This window comes from Phyllostomus discolor, chromosome 1, assembly GCF_004126475.2.
Source record: "Phyllostomus discolor isolate MPI-MPIP mPhyDis1 chromosome 1, mPhyDis1.pri.v3, whole genome shotgun sequence".
Taxonomy (NCBI): Eukaryota; Metazoa; Chordata; class Mammalia; order Chiroptera; family Phyllostomidae; genus Phyllostomus; species Phyllostomus discolor.
Genome location: NC_040903.2, coordinates 115,776,081 through 115,789,428, shown reverse-complemented (window position 1 = coordinate 115,789,428; position 13,348 = coordinate 115,776,081). Strand labels below are relative to the sequence as shown.

The 13,348-nt window shown below is 40.2% G+C and overlaps 1 protein-coding gene across 1 annotated transcript in view; it reads left to right on the top strand.

Annotated features, from left to right (window-relative positions):
• NEO1 (neogenin 1) overlaps positions 1–13,348 on the top strand; it is a 256,126-nt gene that overhangs the window by 185,694 nt on the left and 57,084 nt on the right. Inside the window, 1 exon segment of the mRNA XM_028506136.2 lies at positions 8,963–9,122. Within this exon segment, the coding sequence (XP_028361937.1) occupies positions 8,963–9,122 (160 nt within the window).

Sequence of the window (13,348 nt, the reverse complement as noted above, 5' to 3'; positions counted from 1 at the left end):
GAGGTCGTGAGGTTTCTGTGCAAGTGCCAATAAGATGCTCCTGCCAGGCATTTGAGCAGCAGGTCAAAGCTTACAGTATTTTTTATTTTGTTAAGAGTCCAAAAGTGTAGTACCTTTTCTCAAACAGATTCCCAAATTGCCTTTGACTTGAGTCAGAATTATATTGTGTTTATTGCTTTAACCATAACAGCGGTGTGAACATGGGTACAGAAGCCAAAAACTCCGTTTTTGCTCAGCAATGAGGCAAACCTAGAGCACAGCACATCCTGGAACTAAGACCAGAGAGCTGGATGGGATCGACCAGTCTGTGGAGGACCTTCAACCCTGTGCAGGGCTGTTTAAGCTTTATTCTGTAGGTAGTTTTAGGGTGTGATGTGATAAGATCTTTTGTTTTCAGAGTTCAGGCGTGAATTCTGGTGGCAGAAGGGAAAGAAACCAGTATAACTGACTCTAATCAGACACCTTTAAGTGTGTGTGTGTGTGTGTGTGTCTGTGTGTGTGCGCGCGCGCTTAATAAACAAAGACTTACTACATTTGGCCTAGAGATCTGTATAATTCACTTATGCTTTGGGCCCATTGATGACTAACTGGCATTTGTGAAATCTTTGAGTAATTTCTGGACATCTAATTTTGTGGAGGCTTCAGATACATTTATTTTTTTAAACTCAGGTATTTTGAGCAACAGATTTGTCCTGGGTCTGTAACTATTACTGTTTTACACTAGAAAAAAATAATGATTTTCCATACCATAAAATTCACTCATTGTAAGAACACAATTGAGTAATTTTTAGTGGATTTATAGAGCTATGTAATCGTAATCACATTATAGACACAAAACATCACCACGTCCACCGGTTCCCTCAGGTCTGTCTGCAGTCAGCACCTGCTCCTCCCTGCAACCGGTGATTTTCTTCCTGTCTCTATAAGATTGTCTTTTGAAGTCATTTTACATAGAATGGAAAACTTTAATATGTAGTCTTTGTGACTGGCTTCCTTCATTTTGGGTGATTTTTTTAAGTCATCCACATTGTGGCATATGTCAGTATTTTGTATCTTTTTGACTGCTGAAATGCAGTACATACGGACATACGGACATACCTCGTCTTGTTTACCCAGTTCCCAGCTGACGGATTGTTTCTGGTCTTTGACCATTCTGAGTCATGGTGCTGTGAAGGTTCGCATGGACGTTTGTTTCCATTCCTCTCGTGTAGATTCCTAGGAGTAGAATTTCTGGGTCATTTGTTATGTTAACTTTTTAAGAAACTATCTGTAAAGCTCTGTTTATGGATGCCATTATCTTGTATGTAGAAAATCCGTGAATAAACTACTAACTAGACTAACTAGTAAATGAGTTCAGCAAGAATCAATATCAGTATATAAAAATCACTTGTACTTCTGTATATTTGCAGTGAACAAACTGAGACTGAAGTTGAGAAAATTTCATTTATAATAGCATGAAAAGAATAAAATACCTAAGGATAAAGTTAACAAAAGAAGTGCCAATCTTATGCTCAGAAAAGTAAAGCGTTGTTTTAAAGACACTAAAAATTTGAATAAGAAATGGAGACCACTCACGTCCATCAGCTGGGAGAACCCGTGCCTCCTGCCGGCAGCCCAGTGCCCGTATCGGTGCTGACACTCGGTGCTGTGCGCCTGTGTGTGGCTGCAGCCGCTCGAGGGGGCGTGTTGTGAGGTCTTACTGTGGTTCAGTTCACATTTTCCTGATGACTGATGATGCTGAGCATATTGTCATGTCTTTATTAGCTATTTGTATATTTTCTTTGGTGAAATGACTGTTCAAGTCTTTTGCCCATTTTTTGAATTGACTTATTTGTCTTACTGATTTATAACAGTTCATTATATATTCTGGTTCTGAATACATAGTCTGAATTATATATTCAAGTTCTTCATCAGATACATGATTTGGAAATGCTTTCTACTAATCTGTGGCTTTTCTTGTCAATTACTTAGTTGTGTTTTTCTTTAAGTTTTTATTTTGAATAGAACTCAGTTTATCTTTTTTTCTTTTATGTCTTGTGCATTTGTTGTCATGTGTAAGAACATTGTTCTAACCCAAGGCACAAAGACTTTCTTGCGTATGTCCATTAAGTCTGTACACCATTTTCAGTTAATTTTTACATACTATGTTAAATGAGGGCCCAAGTTCATTGTTTTGCATATAGATACATAGTTGTGCCAGCACCAGTTGTTGAAAAGACTGTTCTTCCCACATTTAATGTCTTGCCACTTTGGCCAAAAACCAGTTGACCATGAACATAGGGATTTATTTCTGGACTTCTAATTCTCTTCCATTGATCTGTGTGCCTGTTCATAAGCCAGTAGTAGACAGTCTTGACTACTGGAGCTTTATAGTAAGTTTTGAAATTGGGTAATGCAAGTCCTCCAGCCTTTTTCTTCTTTTTCAGAATTGTTGCAGCTGTTCTAGAACTTTTGTATTTCTGTTAAAACTTAGGAGCAGCTTGTCATCTTAGTAACATTGTCTTCTAATCTGTGAGCATTTATTTATTTATTCTTTTATTTTAATTGTTGTTCAAGTACAGTTTTTATTTATTTAGATCTTCTTTTCATTTAGACCTTGATGTACATGTTCTTCGATTTCTTTCACAGTGCATTGTAGTTTTCAGGGTATGTATCTTATACTACTTTTATCAAGTTTATTCCTAAGTATTTTATTCTTTTTTGATGCTATTGTAAATGTAGTTGTTTTCTTAATTTTATTTTTGGATTGGTTATCCGTAATATACAGAAATAGAGTTGATTTTTTTGTGTTCAGGATGGGACAAAAGTAGGTTTGCAGTTGTGCATACATGACTTACATTATTGTGTTATTCTTGTATTATCATTTATTAATCATTGTGTCATTTTACATATGAACAACTGTAAACCTACTTCTGCCCCATCCTGTAGTGGCCTTGTATCATATGACCTTGCTAAGCTTATTTGTTTTAGACACTTTTTCCTGTAGATTCATTAGGGTTTTCTATGCAGATAATTAATTATATCATCTACCAATAAGAACAGTGCTACTTCTTTCTTTCTCGTGTTTATCACTTTTTCTTGCCTTCTTGCACTGGCTAGGACGTCCAGCACAGTGCTTAGTGTAAGAAACAAGAGCTGACATCCATGTCTTGTTTCTAACCTTAGGGAAAAAGCATTTAATCTTTAACCACTAAGTATAATGTTCACTGTAGATTTTTTTTTACTTCTATTCATATTTTGTTGACAGTTTTTAATCATAAACGGGTAGGTATTTGATTTTTGCCAAATGCTTTTTCTGCATCTGTTGAGGTGACCAGTAGTTGTTTTTTATTTCAGAAAGAGCTGTGAAGGATAAGTATTATTTATTCTTTTAAATATATAAAGTATTCACCAGTGAAGCCATCTGGGCTTTGACTTTTCTTTGTGGGAAGATTTTATTTACTAACTAAATTTCTCTGTATGTTATAATTCTGTTGAGAGTTGTGTTTCTTCTTGAGTAGGATTGGTATTTTTGTCTTTCTGATCAATTTTCTATTTTTCTACATAGATTTATTGACATGAATTTGTTTATAATATTTGCTTTTAATTTTTAAATATAGGGTCAGTAGTACTGCCTTTTCTTCGATTCTTGATTTTTGTAACTTATGTCTTCTCAATTTTTTTAGTCTCATAATCATTTTTTAATAACTTGGTTGAAATTTAATTTTTTTAGTTTTACTGAGACAATTGGCAAATAAATGGTAATATATTAAGTTGGCAAAAAAGTCTGTATGGTTTTTTTCCATAAAATAAGACACATTTTTTCATTTTCATCAATAGCTTTATTGATGTGGATATTTTGAGTATATCAGCTCTCTCTGCATACTATAACATTAATTGTTCTCAATTGGTGTCTCAGTTTGATCGCTGTCAACTTCAATTGATCTACCTGATGATAGAGCATCATCCAGCACAAAACTGCACAAACCACTTTTGACACATTCAGTCAGTTGCAGCACCTTCTCCACACACAGCACAAATCTTTTTGTTTTTTTGTGTGTTTCAGCTGTGTTTTTACTTTTCTTAAAATAATCATGATACACCAAAATGTTGTGCATTTTCTTTCGTCTTCAATACTAATATGGCTACATAAAAATTAACCAATTTTGGTAAGTTTTTTTCAAATGCACACTAAAGACAGCTGTCACAATACAGTCTAAAGAATTGTTTCAAATGAAGTTAAAGACAATTAAGCGCTACTAGAGCCAGTGTATAGAAAAACTGAATGAACTTTTAGGGCAGCCCATTATTTAAAATGTGTAGCATGATGATGTGATGTGTGTGTGCATTGTGAAAGGGTTCCTACAGTGAATTAATTAGCAGTCCTTTACTTCACAATTACCTTTGTGTGTGTGTGTGTGTGTGTGTGTGCGTGTGTGCACACACGTGCGTATGTGAACATTTAAGAGATACATTCTTTAGTAACGTGTGAGCTTAGGTTATTCATGTGAGATTTTTCTTATGATAAAGATATTAAATTTCCCTCTAAACATAGATTTAAGTACATCTCATAATTTTTAATATGTTGTATTTTCATTTTCATTCCGTTAAAAATGTTTTAAAGTTTTTTTTCTTGTCATTTCTTCTTTGAACTTGGGCTATTTAGGAGTAGATTGTTTGATTTCTAAATATTGGGATCCCAGATTCCTTTGAATTCAAGTATTTTGGGGCTCTGTTGATAGATGCATGAGCATTTATAGTTGTTGTATTCAAAGAAGAAATACATAATTCAGTGATAGTAGTTGGAGATATTAATATCCCACTCTCAAAAACTGATAAAATAATTAGAGAAAGTTAGAGTACCAATGACTTGAACAACTATATCAGCCAACTTAACCTAACTGGCTTTATAGAATCTCCACCTAACAATTATAGGCACACTTTTTATGCATAAGGTGGGGCAAGAGTAGGTTTACAGTTGTTCCTGTGGAAAGTAATACAATAGTTAATAAATAATACCAGAACAGACTCTGTGTTTCATGTACACTTGTAAACCTGCCTTTTTCCCACCCTGTGTGGGACCATCTCCAGGACAGACCATATGGTGGGACACAGAACAAGTCTCAGTAAATTTAAAAAGACTGAAACTATACAAAGTGTGTTTCTGATCAAACAGAATTAAATGAGATATCCACAGCAGGCTTGTTCTTTGTCCGGGGGCTTGCTTTCCCTTGCTGTAAAAGTGGCAAGTCCCTCAAGTCCAGGGTTCTTCTGCAACAACCTGGGGTGTTTTTGGGCACCTGTCCTGGGACCTTGCATGCTTTCCATGGGACTTGGGGGTCATGGGGAACTAATGGAAGCAAACAAGAGGTACTGGCTGCTGCCATTGCCCCAAGTAACAAAGTTCATCTTTGATGCAAGACTTGTGCCCTTGCCAGCATCCATGGGACAGTAATAACTGTGTTGTTAACTCATATGGTAAAATCTGAGACCCTATGTAGTTCCTGGCCATTTGCTTTAGTTTTATTAACACATTTGAATGTTCTGTGCACTTGCCACCAAGATTGCCACTTGAACTAACAATGCTTCACATCAAATGAGTCCCCTCTGGCGGCAGCAGCAAAGCCACTGGTTTCCACGGCCTGCCTTACCCTGCTTGAAGACCACCCAACAGAGCTAGGGGGCTGGGCACAGCCCCAGGCAAAAATGCCACAGACTTGCTATCTTTTCCTAAGTAGAATAGTTTTCGCGTGAATGCCTCAGTTGGTTGTATGCCTTTGGGCAGTTCCAAGTTTTTGACAATTTTTTATATAGCTTTATAGTTGCCAAAACGGGAAGAGGATTTGTTGACTTCCTCAAATCAATCTACATCATCATGCCATTAATCCTGGTGTTACTTAACTGTTTGGTTCTCTGGGATCACATCAGATTGTTTCCCTTACCTATGCAGCCAGACGTGAGCCAGAACAGCAGCAGATGACCCGGCCTGGGGGTAGGGGGCGTTGAACAGGAGCTCTGCAGCGGGCATGGACTTTGGCTGTGGCTGTGTAGGAGTCAGTTACAGTGATCCAGCATTATTTATACTCTTACTTCATGTATAACTGATAAAGTACATTTGCAGAGCAAATGTTGATATAGCATCATTATGTAAATATCATCTGTGTATACCTTGTATCAGCTAAAAAGATTCAAATATTGCCTTGTGTAGTGGTATTCTAAAAACATTGACCCCACTGCACTAACATCCTTCCTGAATTTTCTTCCACTTAGTAATTCGATAAATATACAGAGGAATGGTGAGTGATTCCCAGGTAAAACAGATTCAGATTTTATCCTCAGGTGGCCTGTAAGTTAGTGTAAGTGATGCAACATGAACAGGAAAACTGTAAGTGGGAAACGTGGGGTGGCATTAAAGAATCACAGGTGTGTGCAACAGAAGTGCAGTGAGCTAATTGCATTTCTCTGAGGGATTCTTGCAGTTATTGCCCAGCATGTACTTCCGTCACCTCGTCCTCCCTGCTTACGGTCCTTTCCTAGTTGCCTTTTTATACTTAATATTCTTGTGTTTGTCACCCACTTAGGGTGACATGGTGATAACATTTGCTTCCATGTGCACAGTTCTTACTGATACTCGTCTCGTTCACACCAGCCTGCGATGTGGTAGGGAGGCTAAGTGCCTGGTCCAACGTTACTTTATTGGGAAGTGGCTGAGTCCAGTTTTGAACATAATGTCTTTGTACTCGAAATCGTGGTCTAGTACTCCCTTGCTTTACTAGCTCCCTCTCTTCTCCAGCCAGCGAGTAGTTGGAAAAAATTTAGTTTGGTGAGTTGTCAGACCTGGAGGCAGTGTACTGTGTTTCTAGGCAGGCACAGAAATGAAGCAGCAGAGCAGGACTCTCCAGGCCTCTCCGAACCGTTTCTCTGAAGGTTTTAGTGACTTTGATCCACATTTCCAGTTGCTTCCCGTACATTTCTCTTGTGGATGTCGGGTCTTTACTTTAGACGCAACATGTTCAAACCAGATTCACCACCTCTCCCTCAGTTTGCTGTCTCCTTCCCCGTTAACAACGCCACTCACCGCCCACTCGCCCGTGCTGGAGCGGGCAGTCCTGCACTGCTTTTCACCCCTCACCCCTACTCCTGGTCCTGTCAGTGCGCAGTTGTGGGGGCAGACTGACACAGCGTGTGGGAAGGAGCTCTGAACGCCGTGAGTGAGGCTGTTCATGTCCTTTGAGGCAGCACATCTGCCGGAGGGATGAGAAGGAGGCCTTGGTGGCCATGCAGACTGGACACTTGTGTCAGTGAAGTATGGATTTGTATCTGAACTATGACTCCACAGTCTTACATTTTGATAGCACTCTGCACTCTTAAAAGCACTTCCTCAGGAGGAAAAGGACCAAGTGAGGGAGAGGAACTGGTTTGCCCCAGGTGGCATTAATCAGTAAGTGGTACAGGCAGGAGGACTAGAACTCCTGTTGGCTAAATCCAGAGGCCTCTTAAACTAAAAACCAAATCTTTATCACTTAGTATGGGTGACCTAAGCTGAGTGAGTGAGCCCTTTAAATGTCAGTCTCTGCATGTAAGGTAGAGATACATGAGAGCATTGTACGTATTTCTGGAGTTGTTGTTAAGAATCGGATGAGTTTACATGAAGATCTGCAGTGCTGTGCAGAAAACGTTCAGTAAATGGTGGTTATTGAAATACCCTTTCCCCTTCTTCACGTATCTAGAGACTTTAGGTTGCTCCTCCTCTGCCTTTTCCCTTAGAGCATTTGTTCTTTCTGGAGTATTTATTTAGACTGACTCACTTAAGAGTTTCTTGCAGTTCGGAGACATTTCCAAGGGATTGCTGCTGTACCATTTCATTGAAAACTAGGCAGAAAATTTTAATGTTCTCTTCTTTGTCTGTTCTACTGATTTCCCCATTAAGGTTATGACACAGTTCTAATGAACTACTTTAGTTCAAAATTCTAAGGTTAAATTTGTGCTCTCTGGACCCAAGGTGAAGGAGATTTTAGGTTAATATCAGGAATAAACTTATAAAATCAGGATTGTCTGTGGGACTGCCTTAGGAGGTAAAAGCGCCGGCCACGACCCCAGGCGCACAGAGCTGAGACTTCGCACTGCTCCGCCAGCCCGTCCCTTGTGACATACGCTGGTGAGAACTGGGATGTACGATAAGCTGCCTGTGCGTTGTATGTTTGTGGCTTTGGAACGTTTGATTCACAGTTTTATACTATTGTAGTTAATCAATAGTAAATAAGATGGCAAATGAACTATAACTTAGCAAAGTGATGAAGGTTGTCAAACTTCCCTAGATACAGAGGATACAAAATTCCCAGGATACAACACAGACGGCAGAAGTTAACGTGTTAGACTACCATTGAAAATGCGGCTCTGGAATCCCTGCAGAGCTGAGGACACACAAAGTTCTCAGTGAGGCCACGGTGCCTGGGGCCTCTGAGGAGTGTAACCAGGCACGTGCACACTACACACACCGCTCCATGGTTTGGTGAAGTAGAAAATACTGAGGTTTTATCACACACGAGACTCACATGCAAAGTTCGACAGGTGCTGCACGCTGCTTTCAGGACTAAAGAACAGTACTTGGGCACTGCTGTGTCCCGTGAGATGTTGTACTCCAGCTTTCACCCTCCCTGTCCTTGCCCACAGCTATCCTAGTGACCAGAAAGTCTGCCTGCTCAGCAGTGAATGTGCCTTGAACAGTGCCCGTTAGTTTTCAGTAGTCCCCCTGGCCTGCATGTTAGCCTTCAGTTTAATGGCCTTTTTTATGTTCATTCATTTTATTTTATTTCCCATCGTGGTTTTGTTTATTTCTTTTTTGTTTTTTGTTCTTTCTGTTCTCTTTTTTAAAACCGTCGTGGTTTTCCCTTCATATTCCCCAATGTTTGCACATGACAAGATGTTGCCATCCCAACATTACCTCCCACCTCACTGACCAGTGCCACTACTGACCATCTAGCACCAGCCACAGCGGGACCACTGCCTTCAGCTCCTCGGGATGTCGTGGCCTCCCTGGTCTCTACCCGCTTCATCAAATTGACGTGGCGGACACCTGCATCAGATCCTCATGGAGACAATCTCACCTACTCTGTCTTCTATACCAAGGAAGGGGTTGCTAGGTAAGTGCCCATTTGTCTGAAGCCCATTGGCTCTGTCTTGGTCCACCCAGCCCAGTCGCGCTCACCCTGGCTCTGTGATCACAGAGATGCATCTTTCCTGATTGTAGATCACTGGAAATAAATCCCCAAACAGACTGAAGTTGGTATTCTTTCCTGCCTTTCTGGGCTGACTTGGAGAGAGGATAGGTAGAGCTGTTTAGGTTGAAGTATTAAAATGTAACCATAAGATTCATAAGAATCACAAGACTCATAAGATTCAGTTAGCACAGTCTGATGAAATAAAGCTTATCCAGAAGTTTCAAATTCTAAAAATTAAGTAGACTTAAGTCACTAATCCAATCTGAAATGACTGTTTGCACCCTTGTGTGTATGTGGGCTGCTGAATTTCAGGGCATTTCCTTGATGACACAGGAGAAATTACAGATTAATTTTCCTAAAACGGCATTTTCAGTAAATTCCTTTCCATTGCACCCTCTCCGGGACCTCACATTGCCTTTCCATGGCTTACAGGTTATCCAGAATCCCCAGGCTCCTGTCCTCCACAGGCAGCTGTTCTCTGTCTGTCCACCCTTTCGTTCCTCACCCCCCAGCGGAACTTGCTTTCTAATGGCGGTGGTCTGCTTCTTATCACTGTGTAGCCTTTTTCCCAGTCTCGTCTCTTCACTCACGTCCCCCTTTCCCTTTTCTCAGCTAAAGCCAAATTCATCTCGCCCTCTCGGCCCTGGCAGAGCCCGTGATCCCTCCTAAAGCTTCCTCTGCCCTTTCCAGTACCTGCAGCATTTCTCTTAGATCTGTGTGTGTACCACCCATATTGTGACACTCATGGGTCACTTAACACATGATCTTAAATTGCCATAAGTTGATACTTTTGTATTTTTTATGTGAGTTTTTATTTTCCCAACCTGATTATAAACTCCTTGGGAGGAACCATGCCATATGCTAACTCTGTGTTCCTACCATTGCTGAGTGGGTTCCCTGAGTGGGTTGTGCTATCACTTCACCCAAGAAAAAGAAAATGAGAAAAAAAAAAGAAAGTTAAAATGTCTGTTTTGCTTGGGCCTTAACTCGTGAAATAAAGCTTGTATTTCTACTGGAGTGCTGGCATTTGATATATATTGTCTCGAATCCCAGACTGATGAGTTCAGCAACTGCAGGAGCCTTGATGAAGTGAAGACTCCTTGGTTTGGCACTCTGAAGAAGTCCGAGTCGTGATTGAGCCAGACAGATGGAGGCGCATGTAGGGCGATGTTTGTCCGAACACTGCGCTGGCTTGTTTTGGAATTACAAAGATGTGGAAACACAGTTCTTGACACAAAAAGTCGAGACATTACTATCAAACAGCATCTGTTAAAAAGTCTCCACTCAGCTTTCAAATCTCATTACAAATTTCGTGGAATTTCACAGGAGAAAGAAAGCATTTGGCATTCCTCAGAATAGCAAGCTCGCGATCACGGCCAGGCCCTGTCCCTGCTTTGTGCGCTTCCTTCACAAATAACCGTGCCTGGTCCTGTCTGTCTCCCTCGGGTGATGCCTCCCCAGGCTCTACGCGCCCACTCAGCTTAGCCTCTCAGTCACTCTCACGCTGTGCTGTCCGGGACCACCTTGTTCCCAAGCCTTTAAAGTTTTCAGGAAACCCTGCGAGCCTGACGGCATGGCGGGCGTGTCTGCAGTGACGAGGGCTGCACACCAGAGCCAGCGTGAAACGTTTGTTCAAGTACCACTGCGGTCACTCCGCCCCGTTTTAGTTCTCTGCGTTTCTTCTGCAACGTGGAGCATTCTGAAGTTTTCTCATTTTTACTGACTTGTTTACTGTGTCTGTCTTGCTCAGTAGAGTACTACCAGCACCCAGAACGGGGCCTGGCCTGTGGTAGCACTAAATGAATATTCGTTAAGAGAATAAATTAATTTCAGTCAATGAAGAAATAGCAATTATTCAGGAAATTATGTTGAAATAATTAATTCCATTAGGTGGGAAGAACGAATGTTCTCTCTCTCTTCCCGGGCCAGGGGGCTCGGCTGCGTGTCCCGTGCCCAGTCGGGGACCGGACAGGAGGCAGTCCATCCATGTCTCACTCGCACGTCGATGTTTCTCTCTCTCTGTCTCTCCCCTTCCCTCTCTAAAAAATCAAAAACATATCCTCAGGTGAGGATTTTTTTTTAAAGTTCTATCTCTGTCTTATATTATGTATAACAAATTACAGATGGATCAAAAGATAGTTTTAAAATGTATGTTTTATAAAAAGAAAAGCTATTTTTATTGTTATATAGCATAGTAAAATTCCATGTGATAAAACATAAACAAAGTCAAACTGCCAAGTCATGAGGTGGGAAAATGTATAATATTTATAAAAGATTGTATTGATGTTCAGTCTGTAGAAAGAGCTCCAACAATCCTAAGTAAAAGACAGATATCCCAAGAGGCAAATAGTATGAGGAGATGATTCATAGAAGTTAGTGGAAAGTGCATTAAAGTTAAAAAACAGTTTCCACTATTACTACCGATCTTAGAAATTCAAAATAATCTCTTAGCATGTTTCACGTATAAGGCTGGCAAAAATTTTAAGTGGATAATATCCAGTGTTCAGCAAGTTAAATTCTGGGAAGAAATTTGCTCTAGGCTCTTGATGGAGGTGTAAGTTAGAATAGCCTTTGCAGAAGGTGATGTGGCAGTTTTTTCTATCTTCTTGGTGCATATACCCTTTGATCTAACAGTTACACTTTCAGGTGTCCTGTAGGTATACAGATATCCATAGGGCTCTCATATAAAATGTTTATTGTAGCATTTTCTAATGAAACAGAAGCGGTCTTCAGGTAGAGGAATAGGTACATGATTAGTATGTTATGTATGAAGTATGATGCAGGCACTGTTAAGTGACTTATATCTATATATTTTGATGTGTGTATAAATCCCTACAGCTGTGATTGTCCCCTGCCTCCCAGGAGACATTTAGCAGTGTCCAGGGACATTTTTGGTTATCATAACAGATGGGAGGAGATGCTTACTGGCATCTAGTGAGTGGAAGCCAGAAATGTAGTAACTGACCTACAGTGTATATAGGACAGCCCCTTACAACAAAGAATTCTCCTGCCCCCAGTCTCGGTGGTGCTGAGGCCGAGAGAGCCTCGCTCTAAGAGATCTGGCGAGATACAGGCCCATAATACAGGCTACAGTTAGGTCTCAGGGTAGGACCAGGTTTTAAGGAGCAAGAACAGCTCAAACTTTTAACTATATATACTTTTGTTTTTAATGAAAATCTGTCACATTACAGAACTTTAGATGCATCCTAGATTTGACATAAGCAGGATGATTAATAAATGAAGTTGGAATTGAGAAAAATATGAAAGCTAAATTGGCAGGGGATGTAGTATAAAGGAAAAGAGGGTGCAAGGAGGGTCCAATTTAATTTGTGTGTGTGTGTGTGGCATTGGAAGGGTGGGGGAAAGATCAGGAAAACTAGTCTAACTGGCCCAGCATTTTTGGTAGGAATTAGATATTACAATAGAGTGGAAGTTTGGAGCAAAATGTTGGCATACCAGTAAGAATTTGGGCATAAACAGTTAAGAAGGGACCATTTTAAACTTCTGAGCAAGTGCGCACTGTGATTTTGTTAAACAGGTTTTACAAGCGTTACTTTGCAAGTGCCACACAGGATTAAAGGGGAGAAGAAATGGAGTTAGGGAAATGAACCAGGTAGTGGTTTTGTTCATCTTGGCGTGTCGTAGGCATGGCCTTGATGAAGATAAAAGCAGTGGCTTGCAGTGGACAGGATAAATATGTAAAATACTTCAAAGGAAGATGCTTGAAGGAGACCAGACTATATAATATGTTCTGTCACTTCATTACTTTATGATTTCTGCATAGAAGTGGTGAAGGAGTAGAAAGGACAGAATAAAAAGACTATATCCTGGTTACTTGTTTTATGAAGAAAATTTATTTAAATGTTACAAGCTTCAATTTTCTCATCAAAATGAGAATAAGTTTACTTCTGATTTATAAACTGACTTCCTGCCTTTGAAAATTCAACCACCAGGTGGCACTGTGTGCCTTGGTCAAAGAGGTACCAAAATTCTATTGGGTTCCTGAGTTTCAAAAGGTCCTTGCTCCACCTTTTCAACTATGAAATGTCCACCTTTTATTTTCAGTGCCTTTAATGTAGACAGCAACGCCTTTGTGATATTAGCTACAAAGGGGAGAACACAAAGAAAGTTATTCCACAAATGAATAG